Genomic DNA, 19106 nt, shown 5'->3' with positions numbered 1-19106 from the left:
GCCCAAGTGATCTAGATCACCCTCTACTCTGGTCCTACTCCTCATGAAATGGATTGGCCTGTCAGCCAACTGAACCCCTAGATCCCATAACCATATATGCTGTGGCGTAATCCTGATGACTACTGAAATCCACATCTCTGTTACCTTCATGTAATTGATATATAGGCTCCACACAACATGAATCAATCTAGTGCATCTAAAACTGCCCTATGCCTACCATACCACATTGTGGGATCTGCTATCCTTTCTCCTAAAGGTGCACCTCGATACTACCTAGAGACTAAACATCCGCCTGTAAGAAAGGTCAACCACCTGTTATATATGCTCCTGTGACACCTTAGAGTGCCTTGCCCAGAATGTGTCATGCATCCCCTTAAGTGTGAAATCGGGGTGGAACATATGCTACCTCCACAGCAATCCACGTATTGCCCAAACTTGTACCTTTCACCTTGCGCCCTGACCCAATGCCACCACTTAGAAGTCTCTCCCCTAATGTGCTGAGTCCCATCCAAAGATCTTAGGTGAGCTCCACGCAACTTGTTTTCATGCCCAGAGTGTCAAAGTGCAACAATCAAATCATTTGTGCCTACAAGCGATGTACCCTGCATGTGTCACTATACCAAACGCTCGTCGTATGTACTCAATGCGAACTAAGTCACTCCTCCTACTCGATAGCACAAACCAACACACTACAACACACCACCATGCATCTCCATGCCCACCTACAATCCTCTGCTCAACATTATACACTCCTACAAACCATTAGATGCCATTGCCTAAAGTTGAGACAGTACACATCGGTCCATACCCTACAGACATCACCACCTCCACATTCGCATCACCATACGCTCTAATGCATGGATTCTCCCTCCAAATCGTGCCTGAGGGACCCGAGAGGTGAATCTCCCTATTTACCGATAGAGATGCCACCACTGCTCTGCTTCTCTATGTCCCCTGTGCACCACATAATTGTGGATAATCCCCAACCCCATATAAGGCACTGTTTGGTGCCCTGCCAACGCCACCTCTTCTGACAATCTCCATCCCACGACCCCATGCACAACTAGCATACCCAGATGACCCATGGAGTCCCCTCACAAAATGACTGGCCACTGATGCTGATTGAAACTCCCGTAGCGAATGTATGTGCTCGACCATTGGGTAAACTATGCTACTGATTCCATATTCAATCTGCGTATCTGGTAAATGGTAGGTAGTCCCACTTGAAACCCAACGCCAACTTGGGCCTCCAAAATATTCTATGCTTGAACTCGCCTGCTAACCCTCACTTCATTCTATGATCAAATCCATATGTCTCGCCCACTCCTCTGGGTACCAACTCAGAATCTCTTGCCATCCAACCCCAAAGGAAGGATCAAAAGCACAAACTCTCGTACGTGGAGATAGCCCCCCATCCTGTGATTGTTGCCCCCTATGCAGTGGATGTCATCTCATCTCACTGATCTGGTCATCACATAAAATCGGTTTAAGTGATGTGGCCTCTCTCCCACCAAAGTGTAGAAGCAACCTACTAGTGCTACAAGCCCCATCTATGTATGTTTGAAGAGGGCTGCTCTGATCCTCCAATGTGCACTCTAGTTGTACCATTAGGGAATCCAACGTGAGTTAGATTGGCCGCTGACTCAACACAAACTGCTCTTATGCCTTCCAGCTCCTCATTTTGTTGTAGAATGGCCTTTCACACTATTGTGGCCTTCCTTTTCAATGCTAGAGGGTTGGCCTGGAACCGATGAAATTGTTGTAGGTGGCCATGATCTAATACCACTATATCTCCTAACACCTCATCAATGGTGGATATGTCTCCTAGCACCTCACCAATCTATTGTGTGATGCTAAAACCTAAAAACTTGGACACGGCCTAGACACCTCATCAATGGATGCCTCAACAACAGACGACACTTCCTCAACAGTGGACACCTCTGTGTCACCTGGCACCTCATCAACCAATGGCCCTATGGGTGTATGCTCTACTGTCTCCCTCAAGGTGTTAGTTGGAGCTATCAAAGGAATCTCCAACAAGGGTAACTCTTGTGTCACACTGCGTATATCTACGCCTTGCTCACAACCCTGCATGACCTCAGCCTCATGCTCAACCTCCTCCTCAGCGTCCTAATATCTAAATCCAGGCCTCCACCAGAAAAGGTGCCTCCTGGTCTCACCCTCTAACTATCCCTGTCCTACCTACTCCTTTTGAGGAGATCCGGTGTCCTGATTCTATCGACTTGCCCCACATGGTGTAGATGGCCGCACCCACATGGCCTTCACACATCTAGTGTATTTGTTGTAAGGACGAGGATGGATATGGTCCGACGCCCTCCTCAACCTAGCCAACCTCACATCGTTCCAGCGGATTCCACACCAAAATTCGTGCATAATAAATCTTCCTTGAACCATGGTTTTATCTATGGTTTCACCCATCACTGTGCATACATACCCAAATCTTCCATGATCTTGCTGGCTACCCCACAGTTGGCCAAGATCATGCTTCTATATCACTCTAATATTCCAAACTAGAAAAATACAGCAAATAATAGATTCATGAACTAAACTACAACAATAAAAATTTGAACAAGAGCACAAATCAGAAAACCCCAAAATCTGGGCAATCGTTTTGAGCCATTTTATTAATTATGCATGGAAAATCAAGTAAAATAGGACCAAGTCTACAAAACCTGGGCTTGCTACAACAAGAAACACAAAACCTAGGTGAGTGTGTAGGATCATGTGCTGAAATTGGCCCAAATTTGCAGCTCGAGCTTGCCCAGAAACTCTAATTCTGACTGCTAAATGGAACTGGTCATCCTACTCAAAATGACACCCATAATGCTCTGAAATTGTAACTGTGAGCTCTTCTCCTCAAACTTGAAAATACCCAGAAAAGGTTTGGCCTATCTCTAAGCTAAAATCAAACCCACAAAGTGATGCAACTTACCTAGCTAACTAGCAATTCGCCCTATTATAAGAATGAGCACTTCAGCACCGACTATTGCCTGGAAAATTATATAAGATTAGTTGTAGACTCCTCTCAATAAATGCATAAAAACCCAAAAAGGGTTTGGGTTGAATCCACTGACCCCCGATGACCCCGAATAGTGCAAATTGCCCAATTTGGCTAGAAAACGTCCCACAATATTGATACTACTGAATTAACCCCAAACCCACCACTGGAAATCTCTCCCAACTCTAGCTAAATTTTCCCCTAAGGAATTCCTCTACCTCTATTTATCTAGCCCTTGTGCAAGCCTTCCTGGAGATCCTTGCGCACTTACAAAAATATAGAATTTCGGACCCAATAATTCTCTCAAACTCAACTTTCCTATTCACCACAAAATCTCCAGCTAAATTAGGGGAAACCCCCCACAAATCCTTTGTTGTTCTACTCCTCCATAACTAATCTCCCCATAAGCAATTCGAACCAATTATGCACCCTGGAAGAAATACGTACCAGCTGAAATAACTTGCAAATAAACCCAATGTAAACTCTAAATTGAGCTCCCCACATTGCCTCTCTATGGAGACACTCAAATTTCTCCAAAATGCGGGTGGAACTCCCAGTAAGAAATTCCTTGTGCTGAACAACACAGTTGTCTTGGCTAAGAAACTCAAGTGAACTAATGTTAAATTGTCCAATGATCAAAGATACCCAATGGAAGTATCCAAGATCTGTTTATAGTTATTGGCCCTCTCTCCCATGGTGGTCCCCACCTTCATTATTTCGCACCCCTTCCTTTCTCTCTCTCTTCTAACTAGTGCAAGATGTCTCTTGGGTTGAATTTTCTCTCCTTTTGGTCTGCACTCTCCACTAAGGCCATGATTTTCCTTTTTCCTCCTAAGTCTCAATGTTGTAAATGTTTCCCTTTATCCCAAAATCATCTCTAATGCAGAAAGTTAAAATTGGGGATATTACAGAGAACCATGCATTGTTATAAGGAGCCATTGATGAGGAGAAGGTATCCAACCTAAGTCATTGGATCCTCCCCTCTAACCAAATAATGGAGACTTCGATAATCAAGCTCATACAATTTTGATGAAGAGTGACTTCAGGCATATCATCCTCATCATCGTCCTTGGAAACATGCGAGGAGAGATATGATGAAGAAGGTGAAGGATAGATAAGATCATCGTCAGTGTCATATATTATATCATTTTCAAAACCAGTGAAGATAATATCAGCGATATATCGCCGAATATCGGAAATGTCGCGATATTTTCGGCAAGCCGAAATATCGCTGAGAAAATATCGCGATATTTTGGCTTCCGAAAATATCGCCGAGCGTGTTTTGCCACAGCTAGAAAAAGGAAAAATCATTTTTTTTTCTTCATTTTTGTTTCTGAGTGTTGAAGAAGGAAGGGGAAGAGTTTTGTGGTGGTTGTCAAGGAGGGTTTGAGGATCAAACAATGATTATCACCACCAACTAAGATTTTTTTGTGGATCAAAGATTGAAGAATAGTGAGACAAACTTCATTTCTTCCATTAACAGGTATGTTCTTAAAAACCCCTATGTTAATGATTTTTTCATAGATTTAGGGTCATGCTTGCTTGCCTCTTTTCCTAAAAACATTTTGTTTCTTTTTTTTTTTTCCATTTGCTATGATTTTCATGCCCATGAACCAATGCAAGGGTTTTCTCCATATTTGGACAACAAGCTTCATTTTTTTCAACTTTCTTATGCACCCTCTCATTGCCATTTTTCATTCACATTGCAAAATGAAAATAATGTAGTAATTTTTTTTAAATGAAGTGGTTATTACTTATCATTTTTGTGTTGGGGGGTTTAATGCCAATTTTTTGTTTTTTTTGTGCCCTAGGTTTGAATTAATTCACTACAAATGTCAAATAGGCCAAAAGTCTTGGACCCATTTTGGGAGTATGGGGAGGCTATTGGTGGGGCAAATCAGGCATATATATCATGCAAATTGTGTGGGACCAAGATGTCAGGAGGGGTTACACGATTGAAATACCATCTAGCCAGACTCTCTGTACATGATGCAGATGTAATGCCTTGTATGGTTTCTAGTGCAGAGGTTATACAAAAAGCTCGTGAAGCAATTGCTGAACAAGACAGAAAGAAAGCTGCTAGGGAGAGGCCAATGGTCTCAGATAGATAGCTGCTAGTTTTATTTGTTTTGCAACTTTTGCTACATATAAGTTTATAACTCATGACGATGAAATACTTTTAAAGTTTTATATATGTGATGTTATTTTGTTTGAGTCCTTGATTGGACAATTATTAGGGATCAACAGGATATGTGATGTTATTTTGATTGAGTCCTTGATTGGACAATTATCAGGGATCAGCAGGGTTTGGTATCGCCTTTGAAGTTTGATGTATCATTTATATTTGACATCATATATATCAGTGCCTTCTTCATATTTATGTGCCAATGTGTTTAGTTCACGTTGTTATTGCTTTTTATGTTTAGAAATCTGAAAAAAATGAATATATTATGCATTTTTTATGCTTGCTGATATTTTCACCGATATTGCCGATAAGATATTTTCCGGACCCTCGCTGATATTTTTTTGATATCGATATTTTCAACACTAGTCAAAACAATGACCAATATCCCATTTTCCTTCTTCTATATGTAGGAATTCAAAAATGTCAACATCATGCAGATCCCATGGAGCCATTTCCTTGTGTTTCTAATTCCAACCAAAAGGGGAATCACCATGGTGAATTCAAAATGCCTTGAGAGATGCTTGCTTCTCTATATAAGCATTGACCTTGATGTTCAGTGAATAACAAGGTCTTCATTCTTCCAATGGAGTAAGGATTCTATATTTTCGTATGGGGACAAAACACATGCTTTATGTCCCCAACAATGACACCAAAATGTTACCACAAAATCTACCAGGTATTAGAGATGGAAACCCTACAGACAAAAACTAGATAAAGTGCTAACAGTGGGGTAGAGGTCTAATGTCACCTCAGCCAAAACCCCCTTCTCTTAACAGACTTTCACCAATGGGAGGAGTCTCAGTAGGAAGGAGATCACTTAAAATAAATATGCTAGGTATAAGGTACAAAGTGATCAAGCTAGAGTTCATTGAAGAGAAAGACTCAATAATGGTTCAAGGCATCAGAGAAGCAAAACACTCTCAAATAAAAGTCCTAGAAAAGAAAAGAAAATCTGTATTGAAAAGAAAATATATTCTAAGATGCAAGTTTAATCTACCATGCAATCTACTCCAGCATGAGAACAATAAAATGATGATATTAGCTATGCAAAAGAGATATGCAATGAACCTACACTATCATGCACATTAACACATTATGAAAGGGCTAAGTGTAGTCATATATCCAACGTAACCAACATATCATTAGATAAATATAAAACACTTGCCCTTATGAACCATCATGGGGTAGGGAAACAAAATATCACATCCTCCTTGGCAAGATTGAATTGATGAATAGTACGAGTGGGAGTTGGGAAAATAAGAGAACCATGTATTGTGATAAGGAGTCATTTCTAAAGAGAAGGAATCCAACCTAAGCCATTGGATCCTCCCTTCCAACCAAAGAATGGAGATTTCGACAATCAAGCTCATAAACGTTTGATGAAGAGTGACTTCAGGAATATCATCCTCATCATTGTCCTTGGAAACATGCTGTGAGAGATATGATGAGGAAGATGAAGGACAGATAATATCATCATCAGTGTCATATATTGGATCATTGTCAAAATGATGACAAATATCCCATTTTCCTTCTTCTATATGTAGGAATTCAGAAATGTCAACATCATGCAGATCCCAAGGAGCCATTTCCTTGAGTTTCACATTACAACCAAAAGGGGAGTCGCTAGGGTGAATTCAAAATGCCTTGAGAGATGCTTGCTTCACTCTAAAAACATTGACTTTGAGTTTCAATGAAGAACAAGGACTTCGTTCTACAATGGAGTCACCAAATAGGGATTTTATATTGTCATATGGGGACAAGACACATGCTTCATGTCTCCAACACTGGTGCCAAAATGTTACCACAAAATCTAGCAAGCCTTGAAGAGGGAAACCCTACAAGACAAAAACTATATAAAGCGATAACAATGGGCTAGAGGTCCAATGTCACCTCAGCCAAACCCCCTGCTCTTTATGGAGTTTCACTGATGGGAGGAGTCTCGGTAGGAAGGAGATCACTTAAATTAAATATGATAGGTATAATGCACAAAGTGATCAAGCTAGAGCTCATTCAAGAGAGAGACTCAATAATAGTTCAAGGCTTCAAAGAAGAAAATTTCTCTCAATGAAAAACGCTAGAAAAGAAGGATCAAGACCTAGGTTTTTCATATATTTTTATGGTGGTAGGGATTCACAAGGTCAAGGCCCGAGGGAAAGGGTTTCTTACAATGATATTGAACTAATCCAAGGCTCATGAAACCCTCAAGAATTCCTCAAGTTGAGAGGAAAAGAGACTAGGGTTTTCCTCTTGGAGCGACACCTAGGACAAGAGATTTTATGGATGAGATTTAAGTGAATTCCCACCAAATTGATAGGTTAGGTGGCCTAGAGCTATCTCTTGATGTTTAGCATCTCAAATCATCAAAAAGCCTCCTCCATAAAATTTCGCTACAAGCGCTAGACTTTTGCCCTAGTCTTAAAAGGACCAATTTTAAGGTGAGAGATTTATGGAGAAAATTTTGAGATTATCACCAAAGACTTGGAATAGTACCTTTTTCTTTAGGAATATGGATTCAAGGATGTAATAGATAAGCCAAATTTGTTTCCGAGGCCGAAATTTGATGCCCTAGGTATCAAAATTCTAGCATTTACCCACTCAATGATAAATTGAGTTTGATGGAGAGTTATAAGAATTCCTCCACTAGTAACATTCTTTACATGCTATACAATGAGTAACATATGCAATTCTCAACTAGATAGGTTTCCAAAAATTATCTTCAACAAATTAGGGCACAAATGAGCATAATCTAGAAGCAACAATTCCATACATTAGACATATTCAAAATGATAAACTTCAACAATAGGCACTTACAAGATAACATGTAGTATATCCATCCATTCACCAAAGAAATAGCTCCAAAGACAATCTAAAATAGCTTCCAAACATCAAAATGCATTCCAAGAATCTCTAATAGCCAATAAGGAACAAGTGTGAATTGTCTTATGAGGTCTGAATTCTCCAAATGATCATGATGAGAGTCAAATGAGCTCTCTCTTATTTATATGTGTCTTGTGATCTCTAATTTACCCTAAGAGCCCCTCAAATTGTAAAACAATGGGCTTGATACTAAGTGAGGTTACAAGCCAACCTCATAACCAATGCAAAAAATAAAAGTTAGCCCACAAAGGAGGTCGAATTGTTGACGTCATCAATGTGTGGGCCTCTTCGAGGCATACGTTAGGCTCCTCAAGTGGCATGTTGAGTGAAGAGGGATCTAATAATAAATTATAATCCTATAGGTGTTGGCCCCTAGATCTTCATGCAAATCATCGTGTGGGCCCCACTTTTGTGTTTGGAGCAAAAAATGGGTCTCATGGGTCTCTTGGTGATAGAATAGGCTAGTTCTGCTCCAACGTTAAGGGATCAAAGAATGGGGCTAGCCCTCCCATGTCTCAAGGGGTGAGACAAACATCAACTGGGCCTCAGATCAGCTGCCACAACTTATATGTAACACTAAGCCGGCTGGAGGCACACTGATCCAAGTGCATTATCTCATCAATATTGTGGGATAAAACACAAACTATTGGGGTCTTGTAGGTTCCCATGGAATCCAATGATGCTCTGCAAGTGATAGGAGTCCCATGGAGCTCAACACTTCACCAATAGGGTGGCATAATGCTCCTCTAGTGGACTTGGGCCCCAGTTAAGTTTCCCAGCCCATGATGGAAACCACCTTCCAATCACGCACAATGTCCAATGTTGCATCTTCACCATTAGGTACAATTGTGAAATTCCCATTTAGCAATTATTGCTAAGGGAAAATATATTTTTTGTACAATTTTGACAATTTGGGTTCTAACTTAGGAGAAGTGGGTTGGAGGACCCCACTTCCAATTTTTAGTTGATGGTGGAACTCACACTATGTAAAAAGGAAAAATAAAACTCTTAGTGGAATGTAGGGGCCACCAAGGAGGAAATACGCTCCACTTGGGAAATTCGAGCTACTTGGGAAGGAAGGGAGTTCAATGATGGGACCCACATGAGGAGGAGGCAACCAAGGTTAAATAGAAGGGGCTCACTTCAGTTTGGGGCTTTTGACATTTTTGACAATTACTTGCATCTAGCACGCTTGAGTTGTTTAGCCGAGTCTGCACCCGAGATTCTCAAGCGAGTTTCTCACCCCTTGCTTCGGTGGACTTTGAGTGCCAACCCAAGGAGGGAATTCTTATCTATTGTGAGCCGGTTCAGCATTGTCACAGGGATTTCGTTGGGGCTCATTGCTGCTTTCTAGGCGTAGTAGGGAGTACGAATTGCACTTGGGGAGATCAGCAACAGCAGCTGATTCGTGGAGGATTCTAGAGGAAGCATTTCATCATCTATGATTGGAGGTTTTGGGGAAGGACAACAACTATTTTGGGGGAGAGCCCTTGCTGCTACAGCGTGCCATTTTGGTGACTACATGGGCCTGCACAGTGAGAACTTGTTGGGAACATGTAGGAGTTAGGGAGCTATCTTAGGGAGATGATTTGAGTTGGGGCATTTACGGAGTCATCCAGAGCAGTGAAGACCAACATTTTGGCATCATTTTTGAGGTTTGTAGCAGAGATTTTCTAGGAGGACCATAATTTCTAGTTAGTTTGGAGGTCGTGGTAATTAGGGGTCAATTTCGGGGGGTCGGAACTAGACCAAACCCTTTCTGGGTTTTGGAGGGTTATTTGAGAGGAGCTCGGTGTTAATTTCCTGGAATTTTCTGAGCACCAAAAGGGGGGCAAACATCAGAATATTTGCATTAGACAATGTAGTTTCTCTAGGGCAATGCAGGGCATAGCAGAGGATACACTTTCCAGCATCTTGGCATTGCACTATTCCACCTGGGGCTTGTCTATCTTTCCTTTTTGGCAAGCCCAAGTGCAATCAAATCAAACCCCCATTGTAATACAATTTTATTTAACAAAATGGCTCAACTGAGAGTTTATTTTGATGGAGGTTTTGTGCTAGATCATTGTTACCCACCAAAATGAATAACATTATAGGAGGAAACTTTTCTCCTATCCTTAACAGTCGGTCAGTCAGCCATGTAGCCAACAATCCCTGACAACCACCACTAGCTAATTATCTTCTATATATCTCTGCCACTTACATCAACCATATGCTTCTCACCCATCCAGCATGAGAAAATGGACGAAGGTGGGATTCCTATCAAAAGGTACTTTAATCATTTTGAAATCGAATGCTTATGCTTAGTTTTTTGTGGGAATTTGATATGGATTATTGAGTTACCTCGAAGAAGGATGGGTTTTGACCATGATATTGTTCTCTCACCTTATATGGGGGGTTAAAATTTGAACCTATTCCAGTGAGACCTACCCTAATGGCCCAATGGATTTAGGAGGGGCATTACTTGGGAAGCCTTGATTGAGATAACATCGTTTCATTCCCTACATAATACTTAACACTTTCCCTCATACATTACTAACCCTTATCTCACATCGATTCTTTGGATTCAACTAACCATTGGTTCTCTAGGATTTGGCACCCATACATCGACATACCCAGGTATGTTTCGAAAATTTTCCCTAGGAGGTTGATGCAACTAAAAGAAACAAAAAAATCATATTATGGCCACAATAAAAATAAAAGAAAGAATATCAAAATGAAAAATATAGCCACCGACATACACATTAGCACATGGGTAAAATCCTAACATGAGCTCTACATCACTCATTATGGCCATCACCAAGTTCCTAAGCACATGTAGCTCCATTACATCGTAAAATGGAAACCTTGCATGTCCCAACCTCGATGAGTGATAAATTGACTCATCATTAAGGCGTAATACAACTTCTGTATCATTCAAAGCAAGCTCTAACCCTTGATTTATGAGTAGTAATACAAAAAAAAATCAAGAAAAAGTAAAAGCCACACAAAAGGGGTGGAAAAACAAAGGTCGAGATAGTAGCACATGCATCCATGATCACTCGCTCCTCACATCTACACACTCAGGATGTGGATCCCCATCAACTGGTCCCTTTGACCATGAAACTTGGCCATTAACTCTTCTGCCTCCATACCATCATTATTATTCACTAACACCTATCAATTGAAGGGTGGATTGAGAAAATGTTACTTCCACTTAGGGGTTGGAAACACCTAATAAGGTTTTCTTTTAGCCACTTCTACCTAGAGAGGAAATACCATTGTAAGCTGAATGCTCTGATTTTGGAAGGGAATCCTTATTTGAAGTATTCAATAGCCATTAAATTCAAGCTTGGTTCACTTAGATTCAATAATGATTTTTGTCCCTAATTACTAGTTTCTTTCACTAGAATCTATGTTGTGATTGTTAGGTGGTTCAACAACCCATGTCTAGGGCACCTTTCCACATGTACCCAAGCCATTAGAGAAGTATATTGGCACAATCATGTGAAGTGTTAAGACTGTTGGGCCTCCCACTAGCACCAACACATCACGCATGTACCAGAGTACTCCTTGCATCTAGACACTATGCCTCTTTGCACTAGATTTGATGATTCTTCGGGATGACACACCTAGACCCAACATGCCCCCATGCCAGTCTTAGCACCTTATGAGGGATGATAGTTGATTCAAGATCCATATGATGATGGTCTCACCTTCAGATACTTGGGAGGGTTGGTAGCACCTAGAAAGCCCTCAACGTTGGAGCAGAGATGGACGCTTTTCACTTTGGACTCCTCATAGCATTTGGAGATGCCACTTGGAGCCTATTTCATGCGTTACATCAATCCTAGAGTGCTAGCGGCTCACACGTAGGAGTTATTTTTCACTTATGATCAAAATCTAATGGGTTGGCTTGTAAGCTAAGGGTTTACTATGATTTAACTTATTATTAGCGGCTTTTAGGCTAATATTATGACTCATCCTCCTAATATAAATAAAGGACAAGATCTTCCATTTGGATCATCCTCACTTGGACTAATTTAGCCTATGTTGGAGAATTTCAGCCCTTTTGTATCTTTGGAGAGATGTGATTTATGGAGCGTTTGTCCATTGGAGCTAAATTCTTGTCTTTGGAAAAGTTATCTTCGATCAATGAAAGGATTGTACATGCATAATATCTTGTAAGTGAGCTTTATTATGGATAAATTTCTGATTTGTTGTCTAATATATGGAATGTATTGATGATCTAGGGTTTTTTTAGTGTACAATTGTTATTGAAGATAAATTGTATAGAAGATAGACCTCATCATTGCATGCATTACTCATGTATAATATATGAATGACAACCCCCTCTGTGAATCTTTAAATTAGCTCTCAAAGTGAATATTGATCCCCCACAAAAGAAATAGTTAGGGTTTTGTTGCTAGGGTATCAAAATATCCTGACTCCTTTGCAAGGATTAACCAATATTTAACATCCATAGAATCCATCCAACCAAGGACTAGCCATTTTCCTTTTCTAATAGGTGATCAACCTTTATCTTATCCACAAATTGAGTTTTTCTCTCCTTATCTCTCTGTTTTCATCCCTCTTAAGGACAAACAACCTCATCTAGGGCTTAGTGAAAATTTGACTAGGAAAGGGGTTTTGGACATTGGAAGGATTCAACATCAAGAGTAGAAGTGGTTGCCTCAAAATCATTCCTTTTTATGGCTAATCTCTGCATTTTTTTTCCATATTTTCTATTGTCCTAGCTATTTTATCCTAGGAGAGACCCTAGTTTGGTTGATCTTCAACTTGAGGTCTTCTTGAAGGTTTCACGTTCCATTATCTTGTTAGAATAAATTGTCGAAAACCTTTTCTTGGTACCTTGACCTTAGGCAATTCCATTCTATGCACTATAACTGAATTCCTAGGTTTAGCGTGCCCCTTGATTGGCCTCTCTAATGGACGTGAATTTTCTCTTCCTCATTGTTTAGGCCTTGTACTAAGGTTGTGACATCCTTTGGAAGCCTATCATGTCACCTTCAACCTATAAGCCTAGAATATCTCTTATAGGTGACCTTATACTAAGACTTCTCCCATTTGTGAAAATACATAAAGAGAAAGGGGTAGTGGTTGTGGTGATAGTGGGCCACTACCTTACTATTGTCGCTTGGTCTAGCGTTTTACTTGTAGGATACCCCTCTATAAGACTTGAGAAATTTTGCAGCAACATGCAGCAAAATATCCTTACTACTTTGCAACATTTAACCAATCTATCACTCCCATAAACTCCAACAACCCAAGGACTAGGAACTGGCCTTGTCAATTTGGTGATTAAGTGTCATTTTACCCATAAGTTTGATTTTCGCTTTTTTTCTTAAATTCATCCCTCTTAAGGATAATCGGCCAAGATAGGGCTTGGTGTGAATCAACCTAGAAGTGTAAATTGAGCTTGTGGAAGGATTCAACATTGAGGGAAGAATAGGTTGCCTCAAAAGCAACCTCTCCTGGTAGCCAATCTCTCCATTCCAAGCTCTAATTCCCTCACCCTAGGAAAATTTTCCCTAATGAAACCCTAATTTTTATAAGCTTCCACTTGAGGGATTTGTGAAGGTTTCTTATGCCATTGGCTTGCTAATATTCATTATATGGATACCTTTTCTTGGCATAGTGGAATTATGATATTCCATTTCTCTAGATATTTCCCAAACCCAAAGTATAGTGTGCCCTAATTTGGCCTTTCTATAGGATGTGAGTTGCCTTTCTTTCCTCAATTGAGCCTTGTACTTAGGAAGAGCCATCCTCTATAATCCTCTTGTGTCACCTTGAACCTTGAACCTAGAATATCTCTCATAGGTAACCTATCTAATAAGAAGTCTCCCATTAGTGAAATTCCATAAAGAGCAGGGGGTAGTGGTTATGGTGATCGTGGGCTAGACCTCATTGTTGTCACTTGGTCCAGTACTTGTCTTGTAGGGTACCCATCTACAATACATGCTATAATTTGAGGCAACATTTTTGGCACACTTGCTAGAGAGGAATTCAATCAACCACCCCATAATTTGAAGATTTAGTCTATATGTCTTTGAAGATAATACCTCTAATGAGAAGACAAATCCTCTTCTGGCAGCTCCTCAATCAAACCCTATTTAATCCCTTAAGAGTTCTTTCAACGAAACCATAGCTCCAAGAAAGAGAAGGACTACAAAGAAGGCTCTTGAGGTTAATAATCCTTGCATTAATCTTGATCATCCTATGGTTAGGAATATTTTTGGTGATAATATGACCCCTACCATAACTATGGATAAACCATGGATTATTGTTTCCTTCAAGCCTTTGGATTTGAGTAGCCACCCTAATGCTCCACATCCTTTACCTGATAAATATCATGAGTGGATACTTAGATTCAATGGCATTGATGTTATCACTGTTGAAAAATGTATACATGATTTCTATTGGGTAGTGAGTGTTAGGCTTATAATGGAAGAAGATATTGTCATGATGTTATTTTAGCTCACATTTGATGGGAGTTCTCGAGGTCACTATCTTAGTTTTCCTCAAGGTGGCATTCCCAATTAGGATACCTTTCATGATGCATTCAAAACAAGATGGGCTTCGACATTAGATGGATGTCTTCTCCTTGAGGGATTCCTTAGAACCACAAAAAATGAGAAAGAAACTCTGAAGGAATTCACTCAAAGATTTGGTAACCTCCTTAGAGAGATACATAATAGATTGATACCTTTGATGATGTTATTCTTGATAGATATATTAGATCTTTCCATGGACATTTGACCTATTACCTTAGGGATAATAACCCCAAGGACTTATCAGAGGCTAAGAAGATCATTGTTGAAGTTGAGAAGAATGTGAATGCTTCAAAAATTGATCGGTTTAACTATCCTAGAGTTAGGATCGATCCTAAGACCAAATCTAGCTCTTAGGTTGATCCAGTCATGCAATAATTTTCTCAAAAGTTTGAAAATATCACTAGTGAGTTTATCCAAGGTCAAAAGACAGTAATGAACAAAATTCTCATGATAGAGGGAAAAGGAATCTCAACCTAGTTTTCCTCCTAAAGCTCAATTCATTAAGGACACGTCCTTCAATAGAAAGACTACTGACGGAGACCATACCACTCAACAAAGTGTTCCAAACACCCTTGCCCCAATCAAATTGGTTGGAAAAGAAGAGTCCCCTTGGTGCCAACCTTATAAAGAGCCTCAAGAAGATAGTCCTTATAATCAAGAAAATGAGGATGAAAATCCTGAGCACATGAATATAGTAAATTCTAGTGCTCCTTTCAATACCTTGCTTGGGGACACCTATTTTCGCCTAGAGCCCAACCAAGTATATAATGCTACCAATAGTGATTAAGTTGAACCTATGCTAGCAACTAAAAACAGTCGAAATTTAAGCGTCTCCAATATTCTAGAACAAACAATGATCAACCCCAAGAAAGCACTAAGTGCAGCCTCAAAACAAACTTAAGCGAAAACCTAAAAATAATGATATTACAATAGATGTTGACATGACTAATGTTTTGGAGAAGGTGAATATGCAAGTCCCCCTTATAGAGATGGCTAAGCTTCCTCCCCAAAGGAAGCAAATAAGGAAGGCTTTGGGTTCCGAATATAAGCCCGATGACACTCTCGTCATTTTGAAAAATATGACCTTTGATAAGAAAAATGAAGGTCGTGCCCTTTTTATTGTCCCTAGTGATTGATATTATAATAATTCATAACTACATGCTTGGTTCAGGTGCCTTTTTCAATGTCATGCCATGGTCATGCATCAATTAGAAATGAACATCACTATGTCATATGAGAATTTTAGTGGTTTTGACTCTAAGTCTATTCTTGTGCATAGTCTCATTAAATATTTGAAGGCAATTTGGCAACGAACAATGACATTACTCTATTAATGGATTTTCTAGTCATTGATGTGGTAGATGCCTAGGGCATGTTATTATCAACAAAATGGTGTTTTTCAATAGGTGGACAATTCAAAATGGATCTTTCTTATACCCATCGTCTTCTTCCACTCCACCATCCACTGTTGAGCATGCTTCTTCTTCTATTTTTTACTAGGATTATGATGATAAGGATGAAGATTGATGACTACTAGTTGTTATTGTTTACTTTGAACTAGATTGAGCTCATGCTTTATTTCTATATGTGTTCATTGTCCACAATTTGATACTTCTTGATCTAACATTGTGCTTGTTTCCTCATATATAAAGGCTAATTTTGGATATATATTTATAATAAACCTTGTTTATCAAGGTTGTTTTTGGATATTACTACTTTCATTATGTGATCATTCATGAGTAAATGTGATGTTCGTATGTTTCATCGTCATGTATAATTGATATACTTATAGTTTATGCAATGACATTGGACAATGTAATCATAATGTAATAATGTATCATGTATGATTTATGATTGCACATAACATTTCTTAAATGTCCTAACATATATATATATATATATATATATATATATATATATATATATATATATATATAGATCGCATTTCCCCATCTCCCAAATTTAGGGGGTCACGTTTCGCACCGTACCCATTTCAGAAACTCATACATGTTTCCTCGTATCATGCAACTTAGTCCAAATGAAACAAGTTGTTTAAAAATGTAAACAATGTGTATGGGAAGTGACTCAAGGTTGTTATTGGGGAACACATCTTTCAAATTTTCAATATCTATTGCTTTGCAAGAATTAAACTGAATTAAGTTTAAACAGCTATCTAAGTACCACATGGTTAATGAAAGCAACATGCATGAGTTATAAATGTGATTGAGATTGGGCATGGGGAAATGGTTAGGAACATTATGAACAAACCATAAGTAAACCAGCTATTAGGATAAAAGATAATACAAGGGAACGTTTTAGGAAGGAAGATTCATCAGAAGAACTTAGAATTTAGTTTTCAATCTAAGAATACTCACTAATTCTTCGTTTCTTCATACCTATGTGCGAAGCAAACTCCTCCCTTACAAGATATCTCTTTGACATATAATCGTTTACCTCTAGGTATGTTTACATGGAAAAATCCTAGGTTATAACATTCTTTAGGACTGATCTTGTAAATAACCTGGAAAAAATAATAACAAGAAAGTTTGAAACTAGAACTCTTCCTTTCTTTCCCTCAATTCTTGTGTGTAAATCAATTAGACACATTTCTAAAAAATGAGTACTCTCTTGTCAAGTTTCTGTGTTCCAAATAAATCTAAATTTGGACCATTAAGGTAATTTTGAGCTATAAAATGAGTCTCTTAAGAAAATAATAAAATAATAGTTAAAATAATAGAATAAGAGTTATCAATTTTTAAAGGAAGAGGAAAAAAATATTTTTTATTGTATTTTTACTTATCTCTTTATAGGCTTACTCATATGTAAAGTGTAAGAACTATTGGATGTGGAAATTATTTGGATGCGAAATTAAATTTCGAATTCAAGGAGTATCCACTCTTCAAAATTTAGTAACTATTGGATGTGGAAATTCTTTGGATGCGAAATTAAATTTTGGATTTGAGGAGTACCCATTCTTCATAATTTAGTAGACTTGCACTAAAAACTTTCAAAATTTCTGAAAAACGTGTTTTTTAATTCTGCATCCAAAGGATGCCTACACTTGACATTTGAGTAAACCTATAAGGAGATAAACCAAAAATACAATTGAAAAAAGTAGTATTAGGAGAATTTTGACATCTAAAATGGGCCTCGTTTTTAAAGAAAAATAAAGAAAAATATTTTTTCTTATTGTGTTTTCAGTTGATCCTTATACGTTTATTCAAATGTCGAGTGTAGGGACCCGTTGGATGTGAAATTGAATTTCACATCCAATGAGTACCCAATTTGCATACTTTTGAGTAGATTCGCACCGGAAAAAGAATGAAAATACATTAAAAAAAATGTGTTCTCTCATTGTATTTTCAATTTTTTTCGTGTGCGTTTACTCAAAGTATTCTTATTGGGTAATCGTTGGATGTGGAACTCAATTCTGTATCCGACGGGTCCTACATTCAACAATTGAGTAAACCTATAAAGAAATAATCCAAAAATACAATAAAGAAAAAAAGTTTTCACCTTTTCCTTACTAAATATTTAACCCTAGGGATGACATCATCATCCTTAATATTATTTGTTCCCTTAAATTTAATATTGTTAGTATATTTTTTGTTCTGAGACCCATTTTTTAAATCAAAATTCTCTTAATGTTTTTTCTTTTTCTTCCAAAATATTTACCCATGGAGATGGCAACATCATCTTGAATCTTACTGGTCATTTTAAATCTGATTTTGTTAATACAAGTTTTGTTTTGAGGCTCATTTTTTACCTCAAAATTCCCCAAATAAATAATCCTTGAAACATCCAATCAGAGAGTGTTAGTATGCCCAATTCTCTCCAGTTTCTCCAAAAGTTTCTACTATCCTAACAATAACAAGAATTTTGTCAATTGTTTTCTATATGAAAGTTTATTAATACCCAAATCATCCTAGAATAGGAATTATCTCCTACAAACCTCTTTCCTATGTCTGCTTATGTTGCAACAATTTACAAGGCTAACTACATTTCTAGTAATATGAACATTAAGTTGAATGAAACCCAAAAATTTGCAGGGAAACAATTAAATTTGAATTGAGCATACATATATCCATATACATTATGAATTTTCTAATACCATAGATCAACTCAATTACATAGTGAACACACACATACAGATCAGTAAGGTTCTTCCAACTTCCAATGAAGTCTGGTATTCCTCCAGTGAATTGATTATCAGAAGCCCATCTGGATCACAAAACCAAAAAAATGTTATCCAAATACAATCGTCTTAATTTATATTTCGTAACAATTTTCCAATGTATGAAACTCATTTTGTGGGTTGTACCAAAAAAATAAGAACAACAGAGTACTACTGTCAAGAATAGTAGCAATTAAAACTCACAGAATTTTCAAGCTTTGAAGATTTCGAAATGACAATGGTATCTCTCCACTTACTCCTGCACTAAAAATGTACCTGTTTGGTAAAAATAGA

At 38.3% G+C, this 19106-nt stretch overlaps 1 protein-coding gene across 4 annotated transcripts in view; it reads right to left on the bottom strand.

Moving 5' to 3' along the window:
- The window catches only part of LOC149227132 (uncharacterized), a 273683-nt gene that overhangs the window by 51352 nt on the left and 203225 nt on the right, over positions 1 to 19106 (bottom strand). For 2 of the 4 annotated variants that reach the window (XM_089375419.1, XM_089375420.1), the window contains exons 7-8: positions 19017 to 19088; positions 18788 to 18859 (exon numbers count right to left, since the gene is read on the bottom strand). The exons of the other annotated variants lie outside the window; for them this stretch is intronic. In XM_089375419.1, the coding sequence (XP_089231545.1) occupies positions 18788 to 18859; positions 19017 to 19088 (144 nt within the window). The remainder of the gene's footprint in view (positions 1 to 18787; positions 18860 to 19016; positions 19089 to 19106) is intronic. 4 annotated transcript variants of the gene reach the window in all.

This window comes from Pinus tabuliformis, chromosome J (assembly GCF_031772625.1).
Source record: "Pinus tabuliformis cultivar Carrire ecotype Pingquan chromosome J, CPIR1, whole genome shotgun sequence".
Lineage (NCBI taxonomy): Eukaryota > Viridiplantae > Streptophyta > Pinopsida > Pinales > Pinaceae > Pinus > Pinus tabuliformis.
Note: the sequence above shows the minus strand (reverse complement) of the source record. Positions and strands in the feature narration are given on the sequence as shown.